The sequence below is a fragment of the Tursiops truncatus genome, chromosome 11, assembly GCF_011762595.2.
Source record: "Tursiops truncatus isolate mTurTru1 chromosome 11, mTurTru1.mat.Y, whole genome shotgun sequence".
NCBI lineage: Eukaryota > Metazoa > Chordata > Mammalia > Artiodactyla > Delphinidae > Tursiops > Tursiops truncatus.
Window position 1 is genome coordinate 10,210,981 of NC_047044.1, and position 14,283 is coordinate 10,225,263.

The window sequence follows — 14,283 nt, forward strand, 5'->3', positions numbered from 1 at the left end:
AGAGAAGCCACCGCAATGAGAAGCCCGGGCACCACAACGAAGAGGAGCCCCCGCTCACCGCAACTAGAGAAAGCCCGTGTGCAGCAACGAAGACCCAACGCAGCCAAAAATAAATAAATAAATTTATTTTTAAAAAATAAAATAAAATAAGGCACCAGGACAAGCACAGAACCATCAGCACCCAACATGTGAAAGGACGGGTAGCTTCCTGCCCACGAGGCTGAACAGGTGAAGGGAAGGAAAGAAGAGGAACCACATGGCGCCGGCCTGAAGGTTCAGGAAGATGGGCTGGCTCCCTGGGGCCGAGGAGCTGCCCCACCCAAGCCCAAGTGGGCAGGTGCAGCCCGGAACCCTGCCTGCACGCCCTCGAACCAGAAGAAACCCACCGCCCAGCCCACCCGCCTCCTCCATGACTCTGCTCCTTCATTACTTCAGCAAATATCCACTAAGCACCTACTCTGTACCCAGTGATTAAAATAAAACCCCCAAATTCAGAGACCTGTATACCAAAAGATAAATCAATACTACTGTATGCTAATTCTTTTTTTTTTTTTTTTTTTTTGCGGTAAGCGGGCTTCTCACTGTTGTGGCCTCTCCCGTTGCGGAGCACAGGCTCCGGACGCGCAGGCTCAGCGGCCATGGCTCACGGGCCCAGCCGCTCCGCGGCATGTGGGATCTTCCCGGACCGGGGCACGAACCCGTGTCCCCTGCATCGGCAGGCGGACTCTCAACCACTGCGCCATCAGGGAAGCCCTATGCTAATTCTTAAAAATAAAATCCAGGGAATTCCCTGGTGGTCCAGTGGTTAGGTGCCTCCAATTCAGGGGGCCCTGTGTTGGATCCCTGGTTGAGGAACTAAGATCCTGCAAGCTGTGAGGCCCGGCCAAAAAAAAAAAAAAAAAAATCCGAATTCCTTACTGTGGTCTAAGGTAGCATTGCCAGCACCTCAGGTCACAATCCATTAACGGACCCTGAAATCGACTGAGTGCACTGCAACCAGCATACTGTAAAGATGGATTAGAAGGAAAGATCTGCGGGCATCTCACGTTTTAAGGGGAAGAATCGGTTCCTGAAACTTGTTTCAGTGACATATGTGTACATGAACATGGATTATAATGGGAAACATATTTCTTAGCATGAGTCATGGTCAAAAATTTTGGGCCCACTCCCTACCACCACCACTACCCCACCCCCCCCACCCCCTACACCCACCCCAACCCTGGCCTCACCTCCTCCTTCCCCCTCACTCCCCTGGAGCACACAGGCCCCCTGCTGCCCCGTTGCCTGGAATATTCCTCCCCAGATCTTCACATGGCCTCCTTCTCCTCCTTGTTCAAGGCTTAGCTCAAATGTCACCTCCTCAGAGAAGCCCTCCATGACTACTCACCTGAAGTAGCCACTTCCTCCTCTCGTTGCTTTTTTTTTTTTTTTTTTTGCGGTACGTGGGCCTCTCACTGCTGTGGCCTCTCCCGCTGTGGAGCACAGGCTCCGGACGTACAGGCCCAGCAGCCATGGCTCACGGGCCCAGCCGCTCCACGGCACGTGGGATCCTCCCGGACCGGGGCACGAAGCCGCGTCCCCTGCATCGGCAGGCGGACTCCCAACCACTGTGCCACCAGGGAAGCCCCTGTCGTTGCTTTTTATACCATTACCTTATTTTGTTTGCTTATCGGACTTACCTGCAATTATATTAATTACTTTGTTCTCTCTCTCCCTCCCCCATCCTTTAGACTGCAAGCTCTGTGAGTCTGTATCGTTCTCAGCTCTCTCCCTAGCACCTAGCACAGTGTCTGGCACACAGTAGAGGCGAAATAAATATTTGTTAAATGAATGAATAAGTGCCAGGTGCTGGAGTCATGTAGCAGGTCTACAGGGGAGAGGGAGTAATTGAGATACTATGACCAGAGTCTTATATGTTCACCACGGGGCAAGGGGCTATAAGAACACCTGGAGTATATCAGGGCAGGCTGCTTGGAGGAGGCAAAATGTGGGGTGAGAGGATGAGTAGGAAAGAATGTGCCAGAGCATGGGGGGTGAGGACAGGGACTGGAGGATCACCAAGAAGAAAGGCTTAGCAGTAAAGGAATGTGATACATTCAAAGCAGCACAAGAAATTCAGTATGACTACAGCAGGGGCAGTGAGTGGCTTAAGCTAAGTGGGGAGAGGCCCTCAGGGGCCCCGCTAAGAAACTGGGCTTCATCCTGATGACACCACCCCTGTCACCCTGGTAGGGGGGAGGTACCCCTCCTCTGAGTCCCTCAGCCACTGGGCTTCCTTCCGTCACACTCTGGTTCCAGACTAGGCTGTGGCTCCTGGAGGTCAGGGGTCAGCTGACATGCCCAGGGTCACCGGCCTCCACGGAGCCTGGCACGAGATGAAAGGAGAGCACGGCACGGTGTTGGCATGGTGTTGTCTCAGCCACAGCCAGCTTCCAAAGTTACCCAGTAGAGTGAAAGTCAAGCCTGGTCAAAATTACCCTTGAAATCCCTCCCCTCACCCAGAAAGTACAGAAGAGGACCATCTGGGGGAGCCTAAGAGCCAGCTTCGCCTCCAGCGTTGGAACACCTCGCTGCCTTCCCTCTGGTTGAGCAGCAGGTGGGATAAAAATGGTTTGCATTTAGGGGCCAAGCCGTATGGTAGCACAAGCTGTGCCTTGAGCAACAGGAGTTCCCCACAGGCCCAGGGGGTGCTCTTGCCCCGGGCAGAACACGGGGAGCTGGGCCACCAGGGTGACCTCACTCCCAGGGTGCCTGGTGAGGACCGGGAACAAAGTGGGCACCACTGACAGTATTACCAAGGGCCCTGCCCCACCTGCCCAGCCCACAGGTCCCCGGAAGGAGGCCCTCCGGAGAAGAGCTTAGTAGAGGGAGATCGGGGTTTGGCCACAGGGCACCCTCCAGAAGATACGACTGAACTGTGATTCTAGGTGAGCAAGCTAAATTCTAACCAATGGAATAAAAAAGTAATAATAATAGTAACCTTGAGTCCTCAATAAGGACCAGACACAGGTCATCCTTCCTCATTTACTCCCATCAACCCTGCAAGACGGATGCTGTTCTTATCCTCACTGCAAAGGGGACCCTGAGCCGAGAGGTGACCCTGTGGCCCACTGTCCCCCAGACAGTAAACGGCAGCACAGAAACGTTCAGTCCACCTGCCTCTCACCAGACACTCGGCAGTTGAGAAATACTTTCATTTTTATTTCTAGTAAAATACATATAATGTTATTTGTTCAATTATAATATTAATGCCTAGCATTATGGGGGGGATGGGGAGTAACAGATTATTTTAATCTTTTAATTTTTATGTTTTCTATGTTCTAATTTTCTACAGTAAGCATGTTTTACTCCTAGTAAGAAAAAGAAAATCGGTACTTCCTAGAATACTTTTCTTTTAAGAGATGGGCTGAGATTGTCCAAATGGAGAGCAGAGGCTGGAGGAAGGACTGACATGGCAGTGGAGGGGCAAGGTGCCCACCCCCAGAGGACCCCTGACAGCAGTGACACAGCGCAGGAGTCGGGACACCTGAACTTGGTTTTCCTGCTGTGTGACCTTGAGCTCCTCCCTTCCCCTCTTTGAGCCCATTTCCTCTCTGCGGAAGACAAGGCCCAGGAGAGATTCCCACATGGGGACTCTCCAGGCAGGAGGCTCAGTAGCTACCCAGTGACCTGACTCAGGGCCGAGAAATACCCTTGCAGCCTCCCATCCCCCCACCCCCACCCCCCTATCCCACCCCACACAATTCCCCAGACTCTTAGTTCTCAGGCCTTGAAGGTCACTGCTGGGGAAGATGCTGCACAACAGCCCTACAGGACCACTTCCCCACTGGAGGAAAAAAAACCCCAGGGAGGTGTCTGCAAACAGGAAGTGAGGGTGGGTGCCAGAGAGGTGAACTCACAGACAGCGGATGAACTCGTCCTGCTTTGTCTCCTCTGACATTATTAATTTTTTTTTTTTTTTCCCCTCACCAAGTGGCTTGTGGGATCTTAGTTCCCCGACCAGGGATTCAACCCGTGCTCCCTGCACTGGGAGCGCCGAGTCCTTAACACTGGACCACCAGGGAATTCCCTCCTCTGACATTATTTCACTCAGTTACTGGTTCACGCGTTTGTTGTCTGTCTACCCCGCCAGGCTATGAGCTCCCCGAAGGCAGCGATCTCCTTCACCGCTGTGCCCCCCGGGCCCAGCACAGTGTTATTTTACTCAATTAATATTTCAGTGAGTGAATGAATGATGAGCTGCCTCCCTGTGCCTGTTTGCACCTCAGAAGACAGTGTGACACATGCCCCGCCCCCAGGGCCAGCCTCCCTGAAGGGCTGCACCCCTCTCACCTTGGCCAGGGCTGGCGAAGTGGTTGTAATATTGGGACACGTAGGTCATGATGCTGAGGCAGTCAGGGACACTCATGGAGACCATGTCACTGGGGTCCAGGAGAGCAGGGATTCCCAGCTCCTTCTCAGCCACTTCAAAGGCCTGGGGGCGTGCAGATGCCAGGGTGGGGGAAGGTTTGAGGCAGGGGAGGGGGGGGGGAACGTGTGGGGTGGGGGGCAGGTGCAGGGGTGGGAGAAGGATGGGGGGTGCACAGAAGCAGTCACAAGCAGGAAGAGGAAGATGAGGCAGGGTCAGTGGGCGCCACTCTGCACAGACCCAGCTTTGCTCAGCGGGATGAGGGCGATGAGGGCAGGGGTGACTGTGACCTGGAGAAGGGGAAGGTCTGGTGCTCCAGGCACAAGTGGGCCAGAGGGGAGCAGGGGGTGGGGAGAGGAGCGGCCAGGGCCCCAGTGCAAGGCAGCTGCTCTGGGAGCTGGTCCATGAGCCCCTCACCTCAGCTCCTGCCCTGCAAGACCCCTGCCCTCCGACACACACCCTCCCAAAACACACAGCCTCCTGAGCTTCCATCTGTCTGGGGGACTCACCAAACGGTTATTCTCGAAGACATTGTCCTTGGAAAGTGAATCAAACTCTCTGCAAGAGACAAAGTGGGGGAGGAGCATTGAGGAGAGGGCTGGGGCAGGGGCGTGACCAGTGGAGGTGACCACAGCCCAGCCAGCCTGGGTCTCAGCAGGGTTGGGGGAGGGGACTGTGGAGGAGGAAACTGAGGCAAGGAACGTGTGCTAATAGAGCGGGGGCTGCCAGGTGGGGCAGAGAATGAGCACATGGCCCCTGGGGGCCTCCAAGCAGAGGCTGGAAATCACTCAGAAGGGGCGGGGTTGAAAAGCCCCAGCTTCAAGTTTATCCCCCAGGAAGCCATGTCCTGACTCAGTGGCAAAGACAAAACTAAGACCAGGACCAGTGCTGGTGACGACAAGGACACCCACAGATTGCTGGCCTCACGCGGAGCACTGGGCTGAGCTCCTGTCTGGAATTTATTTCAACTCTACTTGGCAGGTATTCACCCCACTTTACAGATAGGGACACTGAGGCCCAGAGAGAGGAAGCCACCCCGGGAAGAGGAAGCCGCCCTGGGAATCCACATTTCTGTTCCTTCCACTGCATGTCACAAACCTGGAGAGCCACACCAACTTGCTGAAACCCTAACCCAGGCCGAAGAGGAACGTTGTTCCAATGGGGCCGGGAATAGAACAAGTCTGAACCAGCCTGGAAATAGTACATTCTCCAGAGCTGCTGGCACTGAACGGTCGGCCAACCCTGCTGAGCCACTCCTGGGGGCACCATCCTTCGGGGAGCAGTGAAGCGTGTCCCAGTTCCTAAGCTGGGACAGGTGAGAAGTGGCAGGGCCTGCCGGAGTAACCTACCTTTTATTTATTCCCCGCCTCACCTCCTGGCTCCAGCTGCTGGAGTGGCTGAAACCAGCAGAGGAGACCCAGCCTTCTTGCTCGGCAGCCTCCTGGGTGCACCCGCCCCAAGCCTTGTCCTTCTATGGCTGGAAACTGCAGCCTGACTGCCTGAGACCTGGGCCCAGAGGCCGGAGAAGGCAGTACGGCCTCCAAAGTCTGGGTCCCAGGCCCTGTTCTTCCAGGTCAGGCTGTGTGACCTTGGGCGGGTTGGCAGTCCTTGTGGTCTTCATTTTCCCATCTGCAAACTAGGGGAAGCCCTCGTACCACCTCCCAGGCTGGTGGGGAGGACCAGGCTTGTTAGAGGCCGGCCTCACAGACACAAGAGAGCCCTCCTCCTCCTGCCCAGCTGCCTGCTAACGTCTCCAGGCAGAGATCAAGGTACAGTGAACGTGGGCCAAGGCAGGAAGGGGTAGTTTGCAAACCCCAGGAGGTGCCGAAGGCCAAAAGGCGGAGTGGACTGGGGAGGAGATTGTGTATGCACTTCAGCCCCTTTGGCCACCTCTGGCCAGACCGCTTCTTTCTCCCCTCAGCTGGGTCCCGAACTCTTCCCCTTGCTTGGCCACTGCCTAAGAGTGTGACCCCGAGCAAGCTACACAACCTCTCTAAACCTCGGGGACACTGTGACACCAGCCCAGCCCCCAACAAAAGCTTGTTCTGAGGCCGAATGAGACAAAAGCAGCTTGTCTGGGCCGTTTATTTCAGTCTCCCAGCAGTGTTCTTAGAAGGCTAGGGTCACATTTTGTTCACGGCGCGCACTCAACACCCTCCGCAGTGCCCGGTCCTTAGCAGGCACTCCATAAATGTCTGCTGAATGCATAAATGCCGGAAACAGCGTGAAAACTGTAAAGGTCCCCACGATACTACAATTTTTCCTCCACTTCTCCCTCCCCTACCTTCGTCCCTAATCAACATCTAGGCTTTGGAAACATATTTTCTGAGAGTTTTCGAAGGCTGGGAAGTTCTATTTGGCTCTGGGGGAGGTGAGGAGCACAAAAATGAAACCCACATGGTCCCTCAAGGGAGCTTAAAGATGCCTAGATTTGAGGAGGGGGAATGAGCCCACAGCTCGAGAAGCCTGAACCACTTTAGAAGATGGCGCTTGCCCTCGCCCCTACCCCAGCCCTGCTCTCATGGAGATCCTCCCTAGCCATCACCGAGGTCCTCTCTATGCCTCATATAGGACCCGGGCCTCGGTTTTTCTCCCGTGCAATGGGCTGGCAGCCCAGATGCTGGCCTGCCTTGCAAATGAATGCCTGGACCTGATTCTGGATCTCTTCGCAGGAGGGAAGCCCCCTCCGCTCCACACGAACTCTAGCCACATCCCTCCCTGTGGCCCCCTCCACCCTCCTTAGCCAGCAGGAAGCCCTAAGCACTCTGGCCCAGCCACAGCTCCCAGCCCTCCCTGCCCTGTGCTGTGGGCTCCAACAGCGCCGCCTGTGTCTCTGCTCAGGTGGCCCCTCTGCCGGGAATGCCCTTCCCTCAGCCCTGACCCAGCTCCTACTACCTCCCTGAGGTCCATGTGACGGCTGGGAGGCCCTCCCAACCTGGCCCTTTGATACAGCACTTCCCACGTGGAGTTACCAGCACTGCTTATACATCTGTTACCCGCATAGGCCATGGGGGACTGTGTGGGGTTTGCCTCTTGGTTGGTTAGTAGCTATTTCCATTACCAGGCACAGTGTCCAGCACAGAGTATAACCCTGCAGACATTTGTGGAATAAACGAAGGAATGAGACTCTTTCATCATCCCTTCCTGCTTAATAACACTTCTTATAATAACTAATGTTAATTGAATGTTCATTGTCCCATTTAATTTCTCCCAACAATCCTGTGAGGTAGGTCTTATTATCAACCCCCCTTTACTGACCAGGAAACTGATGCCTGGAGGGATCCAGTGATTTTCCCAAGGTTGCACACCTAAGACATGGAGGAGCTGACCGGAAACCAAGCAGCCTGCCCTTTGTGCTGGCAGGTTCAGGTCCATTGCGTGGCTTAGCTTGACACCTAAGTCCTGTCACACACTGGCCAACCCTGCCTCACCACTTGCCCCCCAGCCAAAACAGAAGACCCCTTGAGCCCTCCGCTCTAATGCGTGGGTCCAATCTGGGTGCCCTCCTTCTCCAACCTTCAAGGCGCGGCTCCTGAGCCCCCTTACCCCGTGCCACAGGCCCCACAAGAGGCAGCAGCCCACCTACATCTCCACCTCATCTCGTTCGCTTCTGCATCCACACCCCCCAAAACCCTCTCCTCCAGGGCCCACCCCACCACCTACATGGTACAGAATAAATGCATCTACACCATCGAATCCTTGAGGCAATCCTTCCCTTCCTTCCCTCCTTCATCAAAGCCTCCCAGGTGCTGTCTTTGGGGAGCACAGGAGGTGGAACAGACACACAAAGACTCCAGACCCTGTCAGGCTTGGGGAGCCCTGTCCGAGGGGCTGTAAGCAAGACAGTCAAGGACCATGACTCTTGTCCCCAGTTTGCAGATGAGACCAGAAGTACAAGGAATGGCAGCTGCCAGATAAACATGCACTCAGTGTTTTATGAATGAATGAATGAATGAATGAATGAATGAAGAGGTTCCAGGGCCCAAGGAAGAGGGAGCTGAGATAGAAACACCAAGTCAACTGTTCTGGGGTCTGAATAAATTTTCCCGTGGAACCTCACCGGGCACCTGGGGGCAAGAAGAGGCCATTTCACACCCTGGAGCAGCCCATTAGGGCTGTAGGTCAGACCCTAGGGGTATTCATTCAGCCTCCCTGCCCCACTGAGGACAGCAGAGTCATGCAGAACACACCTGGGGAGACAGGTCTGTGTCCTAATGGGGAGGGGGTTACATCCATTCATCTGACCTCTATTAACCCAGGGATTCCTCTGTGTCAGGAACTGTGCTAGTGCCCTGGAAACATGATCGCACGGGGGAATCAAAGCAAGGGGGCCCCACAGAGGGAACAGGCCTCAGTGCCCCACGTGGAGGGGCCTGCTCAGAGTGCCTGTTTAAGAGTTTAGTGTAAGAAAGGCCCAGGGTCCCCGAGGAGGGCTCGGTGCTCCTTCAAAGAGGCAAGGCCTTGGAGGCTTCGGTGTCCCTTGGGCGGAAATCAGTGCCCTGTGGGCGGGGCCAGGGCGTCAGTAGAAAGACCAGCATGGGAGGCGGGCTGTGTTCCAGTGGGCGGGGTCAAAGAGGCCAAGTGGGGGAGGGGTGCCCTGGGTCAGAGGGTCTCCGCGAGGCGTTGGGGGCCCGCGGGAGGGTGGGAGTCTCGGCCTCCGGGGGCGGCGCGTGCCGCCGCCCCGGTTCCGCGTCACTGAGCGGGGCGGGGGTCCCCAGCTCGAGCCCGCGCCGCCCTGCGCCCCGGCCGGCCGCCCGCCCTCCCGGCACTCACAGCAGGTCGGGCCGGTGCCGGTGCAGGATGGCGCAGAAGGCCAGGCCGTCCCGGAAGGAGCTGCTCAGGTCGCGGATGTCCACGCCGCGGTAGCCCTCGCACTGGCGGCGGCACCAAGCCAGCAGCGCGACCCGCGGCCCCGCCATGAGCCGCGCGGGGCTCGGGCCCGGCTCCGGGCGCCGCCGGGACCGGGCTTCACCCTTGGACCCGGCTTGGGCCGGCTTCCAGCTACGGCTGCGGCTATGATTCCGGCGCGGCCCAGCCGGCGCGGCTTGGAGCTCGGGGCGCGACCCGCTAGCGGCGGGCGCGGGGCGGGGAGGAGGCGGGGCCGCGGCCTCGGAGTCCTCGCTCGGGCTCCGGAGCGGGGTCCCGGATCTGCTGCCTGCTTCCCGCCCGGCCCTGCCCGGACCTGCCCGAGCAGCCGCTGCCCGAATGGCCCGGCCCGGCCGGCCGCCGCCTACTCACTGCCGCCCGCTCCCCTTGCTGTGGGCCGGCCGCGGGCGCGGCCGTCCCGCTGGTCTCGGTCCCCGCCCGCCGCCGCGGGGGAGCGGGGAGGGGGCGGCGGCCTGGCGCCCCACCCAGCGGTGGCTCCGCCCCCCAGACGCGGACCCCGCACCCCCACCCGCCTCACGTGCCCAGCACCCCACCGCCCCTCTCCTCGGCGATCCCGGTCACCCCTTCCCACTCCCCGCCGTGGACTCCTCAAAGAACTCTGGGATGGCCCCTGAACCCCTCACCCACCACAAACTAGCCCCTCCCCACAGTGACTTCTTCCTCCACCACGCTGCCCACCGGGAAGTCTCCTCTTCCTCCCATCCTGAGTGCTTCCCACTCTAAGGACCTGAAAATCCCCCACATTCCCCTGGCCTGAAACTTTGCGGAGGCATTCTCCCCACCCCCGGCCAATCAGGCAGTTCCCCTGCAGACCCCAAAGCACCCCCAGATGACCACTAGCTTCATTCACCCTGTCTCACCACTCCAAAACACCCTTGACCTACAGGTAGTTCTGTCTGCCACCTTCCCCTCCCCCCAGAGCCGGACCGGGAGACTCCATGCTCCCACCCATGGGACCCCGGGGCCCTTCCCATGGGACGCGCCCACCACCACCACCACAGTGGTCCAGGTGTCCACTCAGTGATGTATTGAGCCTGACAAGGGGTCCTGCAGAGTTTTCCTCACCCCCCCCCCCCGTGTAGGGTCAGGGATCTCACCCCTCCCCACTGGGGCATCCTGACTAGGGTTGGAGGGGTTGGGGTCCCATGGGAAGGACCTATGGGAAGCAGGCCCTTGTCTAATGGGACATTGGGTGTCTGGCCTTGGAACCTCTGCAGCCTCATTCTGCTCCCCCTTCCAGACCTGGGTTAGCCACCCTCCCCAGAGGCCTCTCCCGACCTCCGGATGAATCAGCTCCCACTAGGCTGCCGTGGCAGCGACATCACTGTGACCAGTGCAATAGTTAGCTGGGGTGAGTCTGTCGCACCACTCCCCCCAAAGGAAGGAGCGGGATCCTACTCATCTCTGTCAGCCATCAGCCCTTGGAGGAGTGGAAAGAACAGGGGTGTACCAACCCAGGCTCGAATCCTGGCTTTCCCCACTCACTCAGCCGTGTGACCGTGTGCCTCCATGAACCTCAGTTGCCACATCTTAATAATGGGGATAATTCCTGCTTTACAAAGTGGCTGAGAGGAGTAAGATGTGCCTCACAATTAGTCTTCACTCATAAACTCTAACTATTGATACCTGGTGCCTGGTAAACATGTGATAAAATGGATTGAAAACATTTTGTACCCAGCTTGTCCCTTGGACCTTTGTGAGTAAATTATGGAGGAAACAGGCCAACTTGGGGAATCCCACCTCCTCAAAGGTTCACTGAGTCCCAGCTCGGAATACAATTATGACCCAGGGGACCCCAGCTTGCCAGCCTGGGGCAGCCTCACACCCTGGATCTGTCCACAGCTGGGAGGCCACCATCTTGGCCCAGAACGCCAACTTTCAGGTTACCTAGGAAGGGGCTGCCACGAGCCAGGCTGCCTGGCCAGCCCCCTTGGCCCCTCACCAACCCTTCGCTGCTGCCTCCGGCCCTGTCCCTGTGGGAAAGCAACTCTAAGAAAGGAGGGTTCCAGGTACTCTCATTAAATCAGGGACTTGGGCTCACACACCCACCTTGGCCTCCAAAGACCACCAGTACTCTTCATTAAAGCCCAGGAGGGATTATATTCCTCTCCTCACCAGCCCAAGGGGCTCCCTTCAGGTCCCTGAAGACAGTTTCAGATCTGACCTTGATCCCTTTGCCATGAGAGTAGCTCACCCAGCCCAGCCTCTGGGCCCTAATTAGCCATTTGTGGGGTTTAGAAACTCATTATCTGAGTCAGCTCATCATGATAGGAGGTAAGGGCCTCCATGACCACAGCTGTGTGACCACAGGCCAGACAACTCCACCCCTATGAACCCTAATTTCTTACCCTATAAAATTGGGATAATAATCTTTGCCTTGCCTGCGTCCCAAGGTTGTGGGTAATCCGGTGAGATAATGAATGGACAAATGCCGTGCAGACTGTAAATCCAGGGTTCAGGTGGGAGGTGGGACTGTGTTTACAGGTGAGGTCAGAAGCCACAGACAGCTATGCAAGTCAGGTCACCAGCCCAAAATCATACCAAAATACCAGGATTAGGACGAAGGGATTTGGGCCCTTCGTTTGGTGTGTTTATTTTTTAACTATCAGTTAAGAAGTAAATACACTCTCCTTATCAAAAATTTTAAAATAAAGCTAAAGTTCCTACTTGACTGTCTCCCTCAACCCCAGTCCCCTCCTAAGATGTAGGCACGGTTGTCAGTTTTTTGTTTTTTTAATATTTATTTATTTATTATTTATTTGGCTGCTTTGGGTCTCTAGTTGTGGCATGCACACGGGATCTAGTTCCCTGACCAGGGATCGAACCTGGGCCCCCTGCACTGGGAGCACAGAGTCTTAACCACTGGACCACCAGGGAAGTCCCATGGTTGTCAGTATGAAGTCGAACCTTCCAGACCTTGTGCATGGATTTATATTCAAACATGGATTCAACAAATATTGACCAAGCACCTGCTCCTTGGCTGGGGAGCTCCAGGGTAGATAGGGTGAACAAGACAGGATCCCTGCCCTCATGGAACTAACATTCTAATGGAGAAGACAGGCAGGGAACAAATAAAGCAACAGAGATCATTTTAGATGGTGAAGGGGGCTTGGAAGAGAATAAAGTAAGACACTGTGACAGAGAACCATGGGAACAGACGGGGCTTCCAGGGAAGGCCTCTTTGTGGTGGGAACATTTGAGCTGAATGACACCCATCCCCCAAGAAAGCAAGTCGGATGCGAGCCAGTGAGAGATCATTGCAGGTAGTTGGAATCCTTCTAATTTATTCCCAGTAATAGCACGAGGCAGGATCCTGGCAGGGAAGTGCTGGCTAGTGTGGTGAGTGAGACAGGCTAGTGACTACTCTTCGTCCAGAATGATAAGGGGCAAAGGAAAAAGAAGCCCGAAGGAAGAGCAGGCGTCCAGAGGAGGGCCCTGACTAGTCTGGGGAAGGATGCCATACTTTCCACTTCCCATTCTTCCTGCCAGCCTGCTTTGCAGGAGGGCTGTGATGGAGGGAGATGCAAAGGCAGAATGAAGAAAAACCCCACGGGCTGGGGGGGGAGTGGGGGGAGAAGCTGATGTCAAATGAGCACTGGTGGGAATGGCTGAGTGAATGAATGACCAGCACTTACAGCTTACACTTATTTTCACACACAGATCTCTGGGTAAATTTCAGAAAGATGAAAGGGAGAGGAATGGCCATGGTGGGGACCTGGAGAAGCTGAGGGGGAAAAGAATGTCATCATTGCCTCTGGGAATCTCTGGCTGTTGAGTCCCCACCTGACTCTGCGCCCGCTCAGAGGCGGGGGCTGGGGGCCGCTTCTCTCTCAGAGCCGGAAGTCCACCTGTGTCTGTGTGTTCCTGGGTGTGGGAGGTGATGCCTGGTTGGCCCCATTTCACTCACCACCTACTCTCTTTGCCACTGACTTGCTGGGAGACCCTGGATAAATATGTCACCTGTCAAAGGTTCAATGTCAATATCTATAAAAGGTGGGCCTTTGCCCACCTTGGGATGCAGCAGGCCTGTTTCTAGGACTCTATCCTCCAGAAATACTATCCCAGGGGCCCCAAGATGCACATACAAAGATGGACATTGTTTGCTAACAGCAAAGCACTGGGAGCAACCTAAATGTTCATGAGGGACAGCATAATTGAGTTTCAATACAGCTGGAAAACAGAAAACCACCAGCTGTTAAAAAGAGCGTCCTGGGGGATTTCCCTGGCGCTCCAGTGGTTGAGACTCCACGCTCCCATTGCAGGGGGCGCAGGTTCTGGTCGGGGAATTAGGATCCCACATGCCCACGGTGTGGCCACACACACAAAAAATATCCTGGAAACAACAAGGTCCTACTGTATAGCACAGGAAACTATATTTAATATCCTGTGATAAACCATAATGGAAAATAATATGAAAAAAAGAATATATATATGTGTATTACTTTATATATATGTGAGTTACTTTACCGCACAGCAGAAATTAACACAACATTGTAACTCAACCATACTTCAATAAAATTTTTTTTAACAAGTGTCATGGACATACATCCTCAAAAGAAGTGAAAAAAGCTAGCTGTAAAATAACAGATATACTAGGATTCCATTTTTGCAAAACAAAATTTATATATATATAACATCTATATCATGTATACTTATGTATATAAACATGTACATGTGCAGATATATGGAATTTTAAAACATCACAAAGAAAGGAAAAAATCTACCCAAATGCTGTCAATGGTTCACTATGGGAGTGAGATGGGGGTGTGGCAAACTCACTTTTTTTTTTTAATAAACTTATGTATTTATTTATTTTGGGCTGCGTTGGGTCTTCGTTGCTGTGCGCTGGCTTTCTCTAGTTGCGGCAAGCAGGGGCTACTCTTCCCTGCGGTGCGCGGGCTTCTCATTGCGGTGGCTCCTCTTGTTGCGGAGCACGAGCTCTAGGCGAGAGGGCATCAGTAGTTGTGGCTCATGGGCTCTAGAGCGCA

At 55.2% G+C, this 14,283-nt stretch overlaps 1 protein-coding gene across 6 annotated transcripts in view; it reads right to left on the reverse strand.

Annotated features, from left to right (window-relative positions):
* The window catches only part of MICALL1 (MICAL like 1), a 28,728-nt gene extending 19,040 nt beyond the window's left edge, over positions 1-9,688 (reverse strand). For 2 of the 6 annotated variants that reach the window (XR_004528836.2, XM_073788186.1), the window contains exons 1-3: positions 9,182-9,685; positions 4,918-4,966; positions 4,333-4,474 (exon numbers count right to left, since the gene is read on the reverse strand). Coding sequence is in view for 5 of the 6 variants with exons in the window: in XM_073788186.1 (XP_073644287.1) it covers positions 4,333-4,474; positions 4,918-4,966; positions 9,182-9,327 (337 nt within the window). In the remaining variant the exon portion in view is untranslated. Of the gene's footprint in view, positions 1-918; positions 1,183-4,332; positions 4,475-4,917; positions 4,967-9,181 lie in introns of those variants that run through there. The other 4 variants (XM_033866076.2, XM_033866075.2, XM_073788187.1 and 1 more) reach the window with 4 other exon arrangements.
* Positions 9,689-14,283: the final 4,595 nt, after the last annotated feature.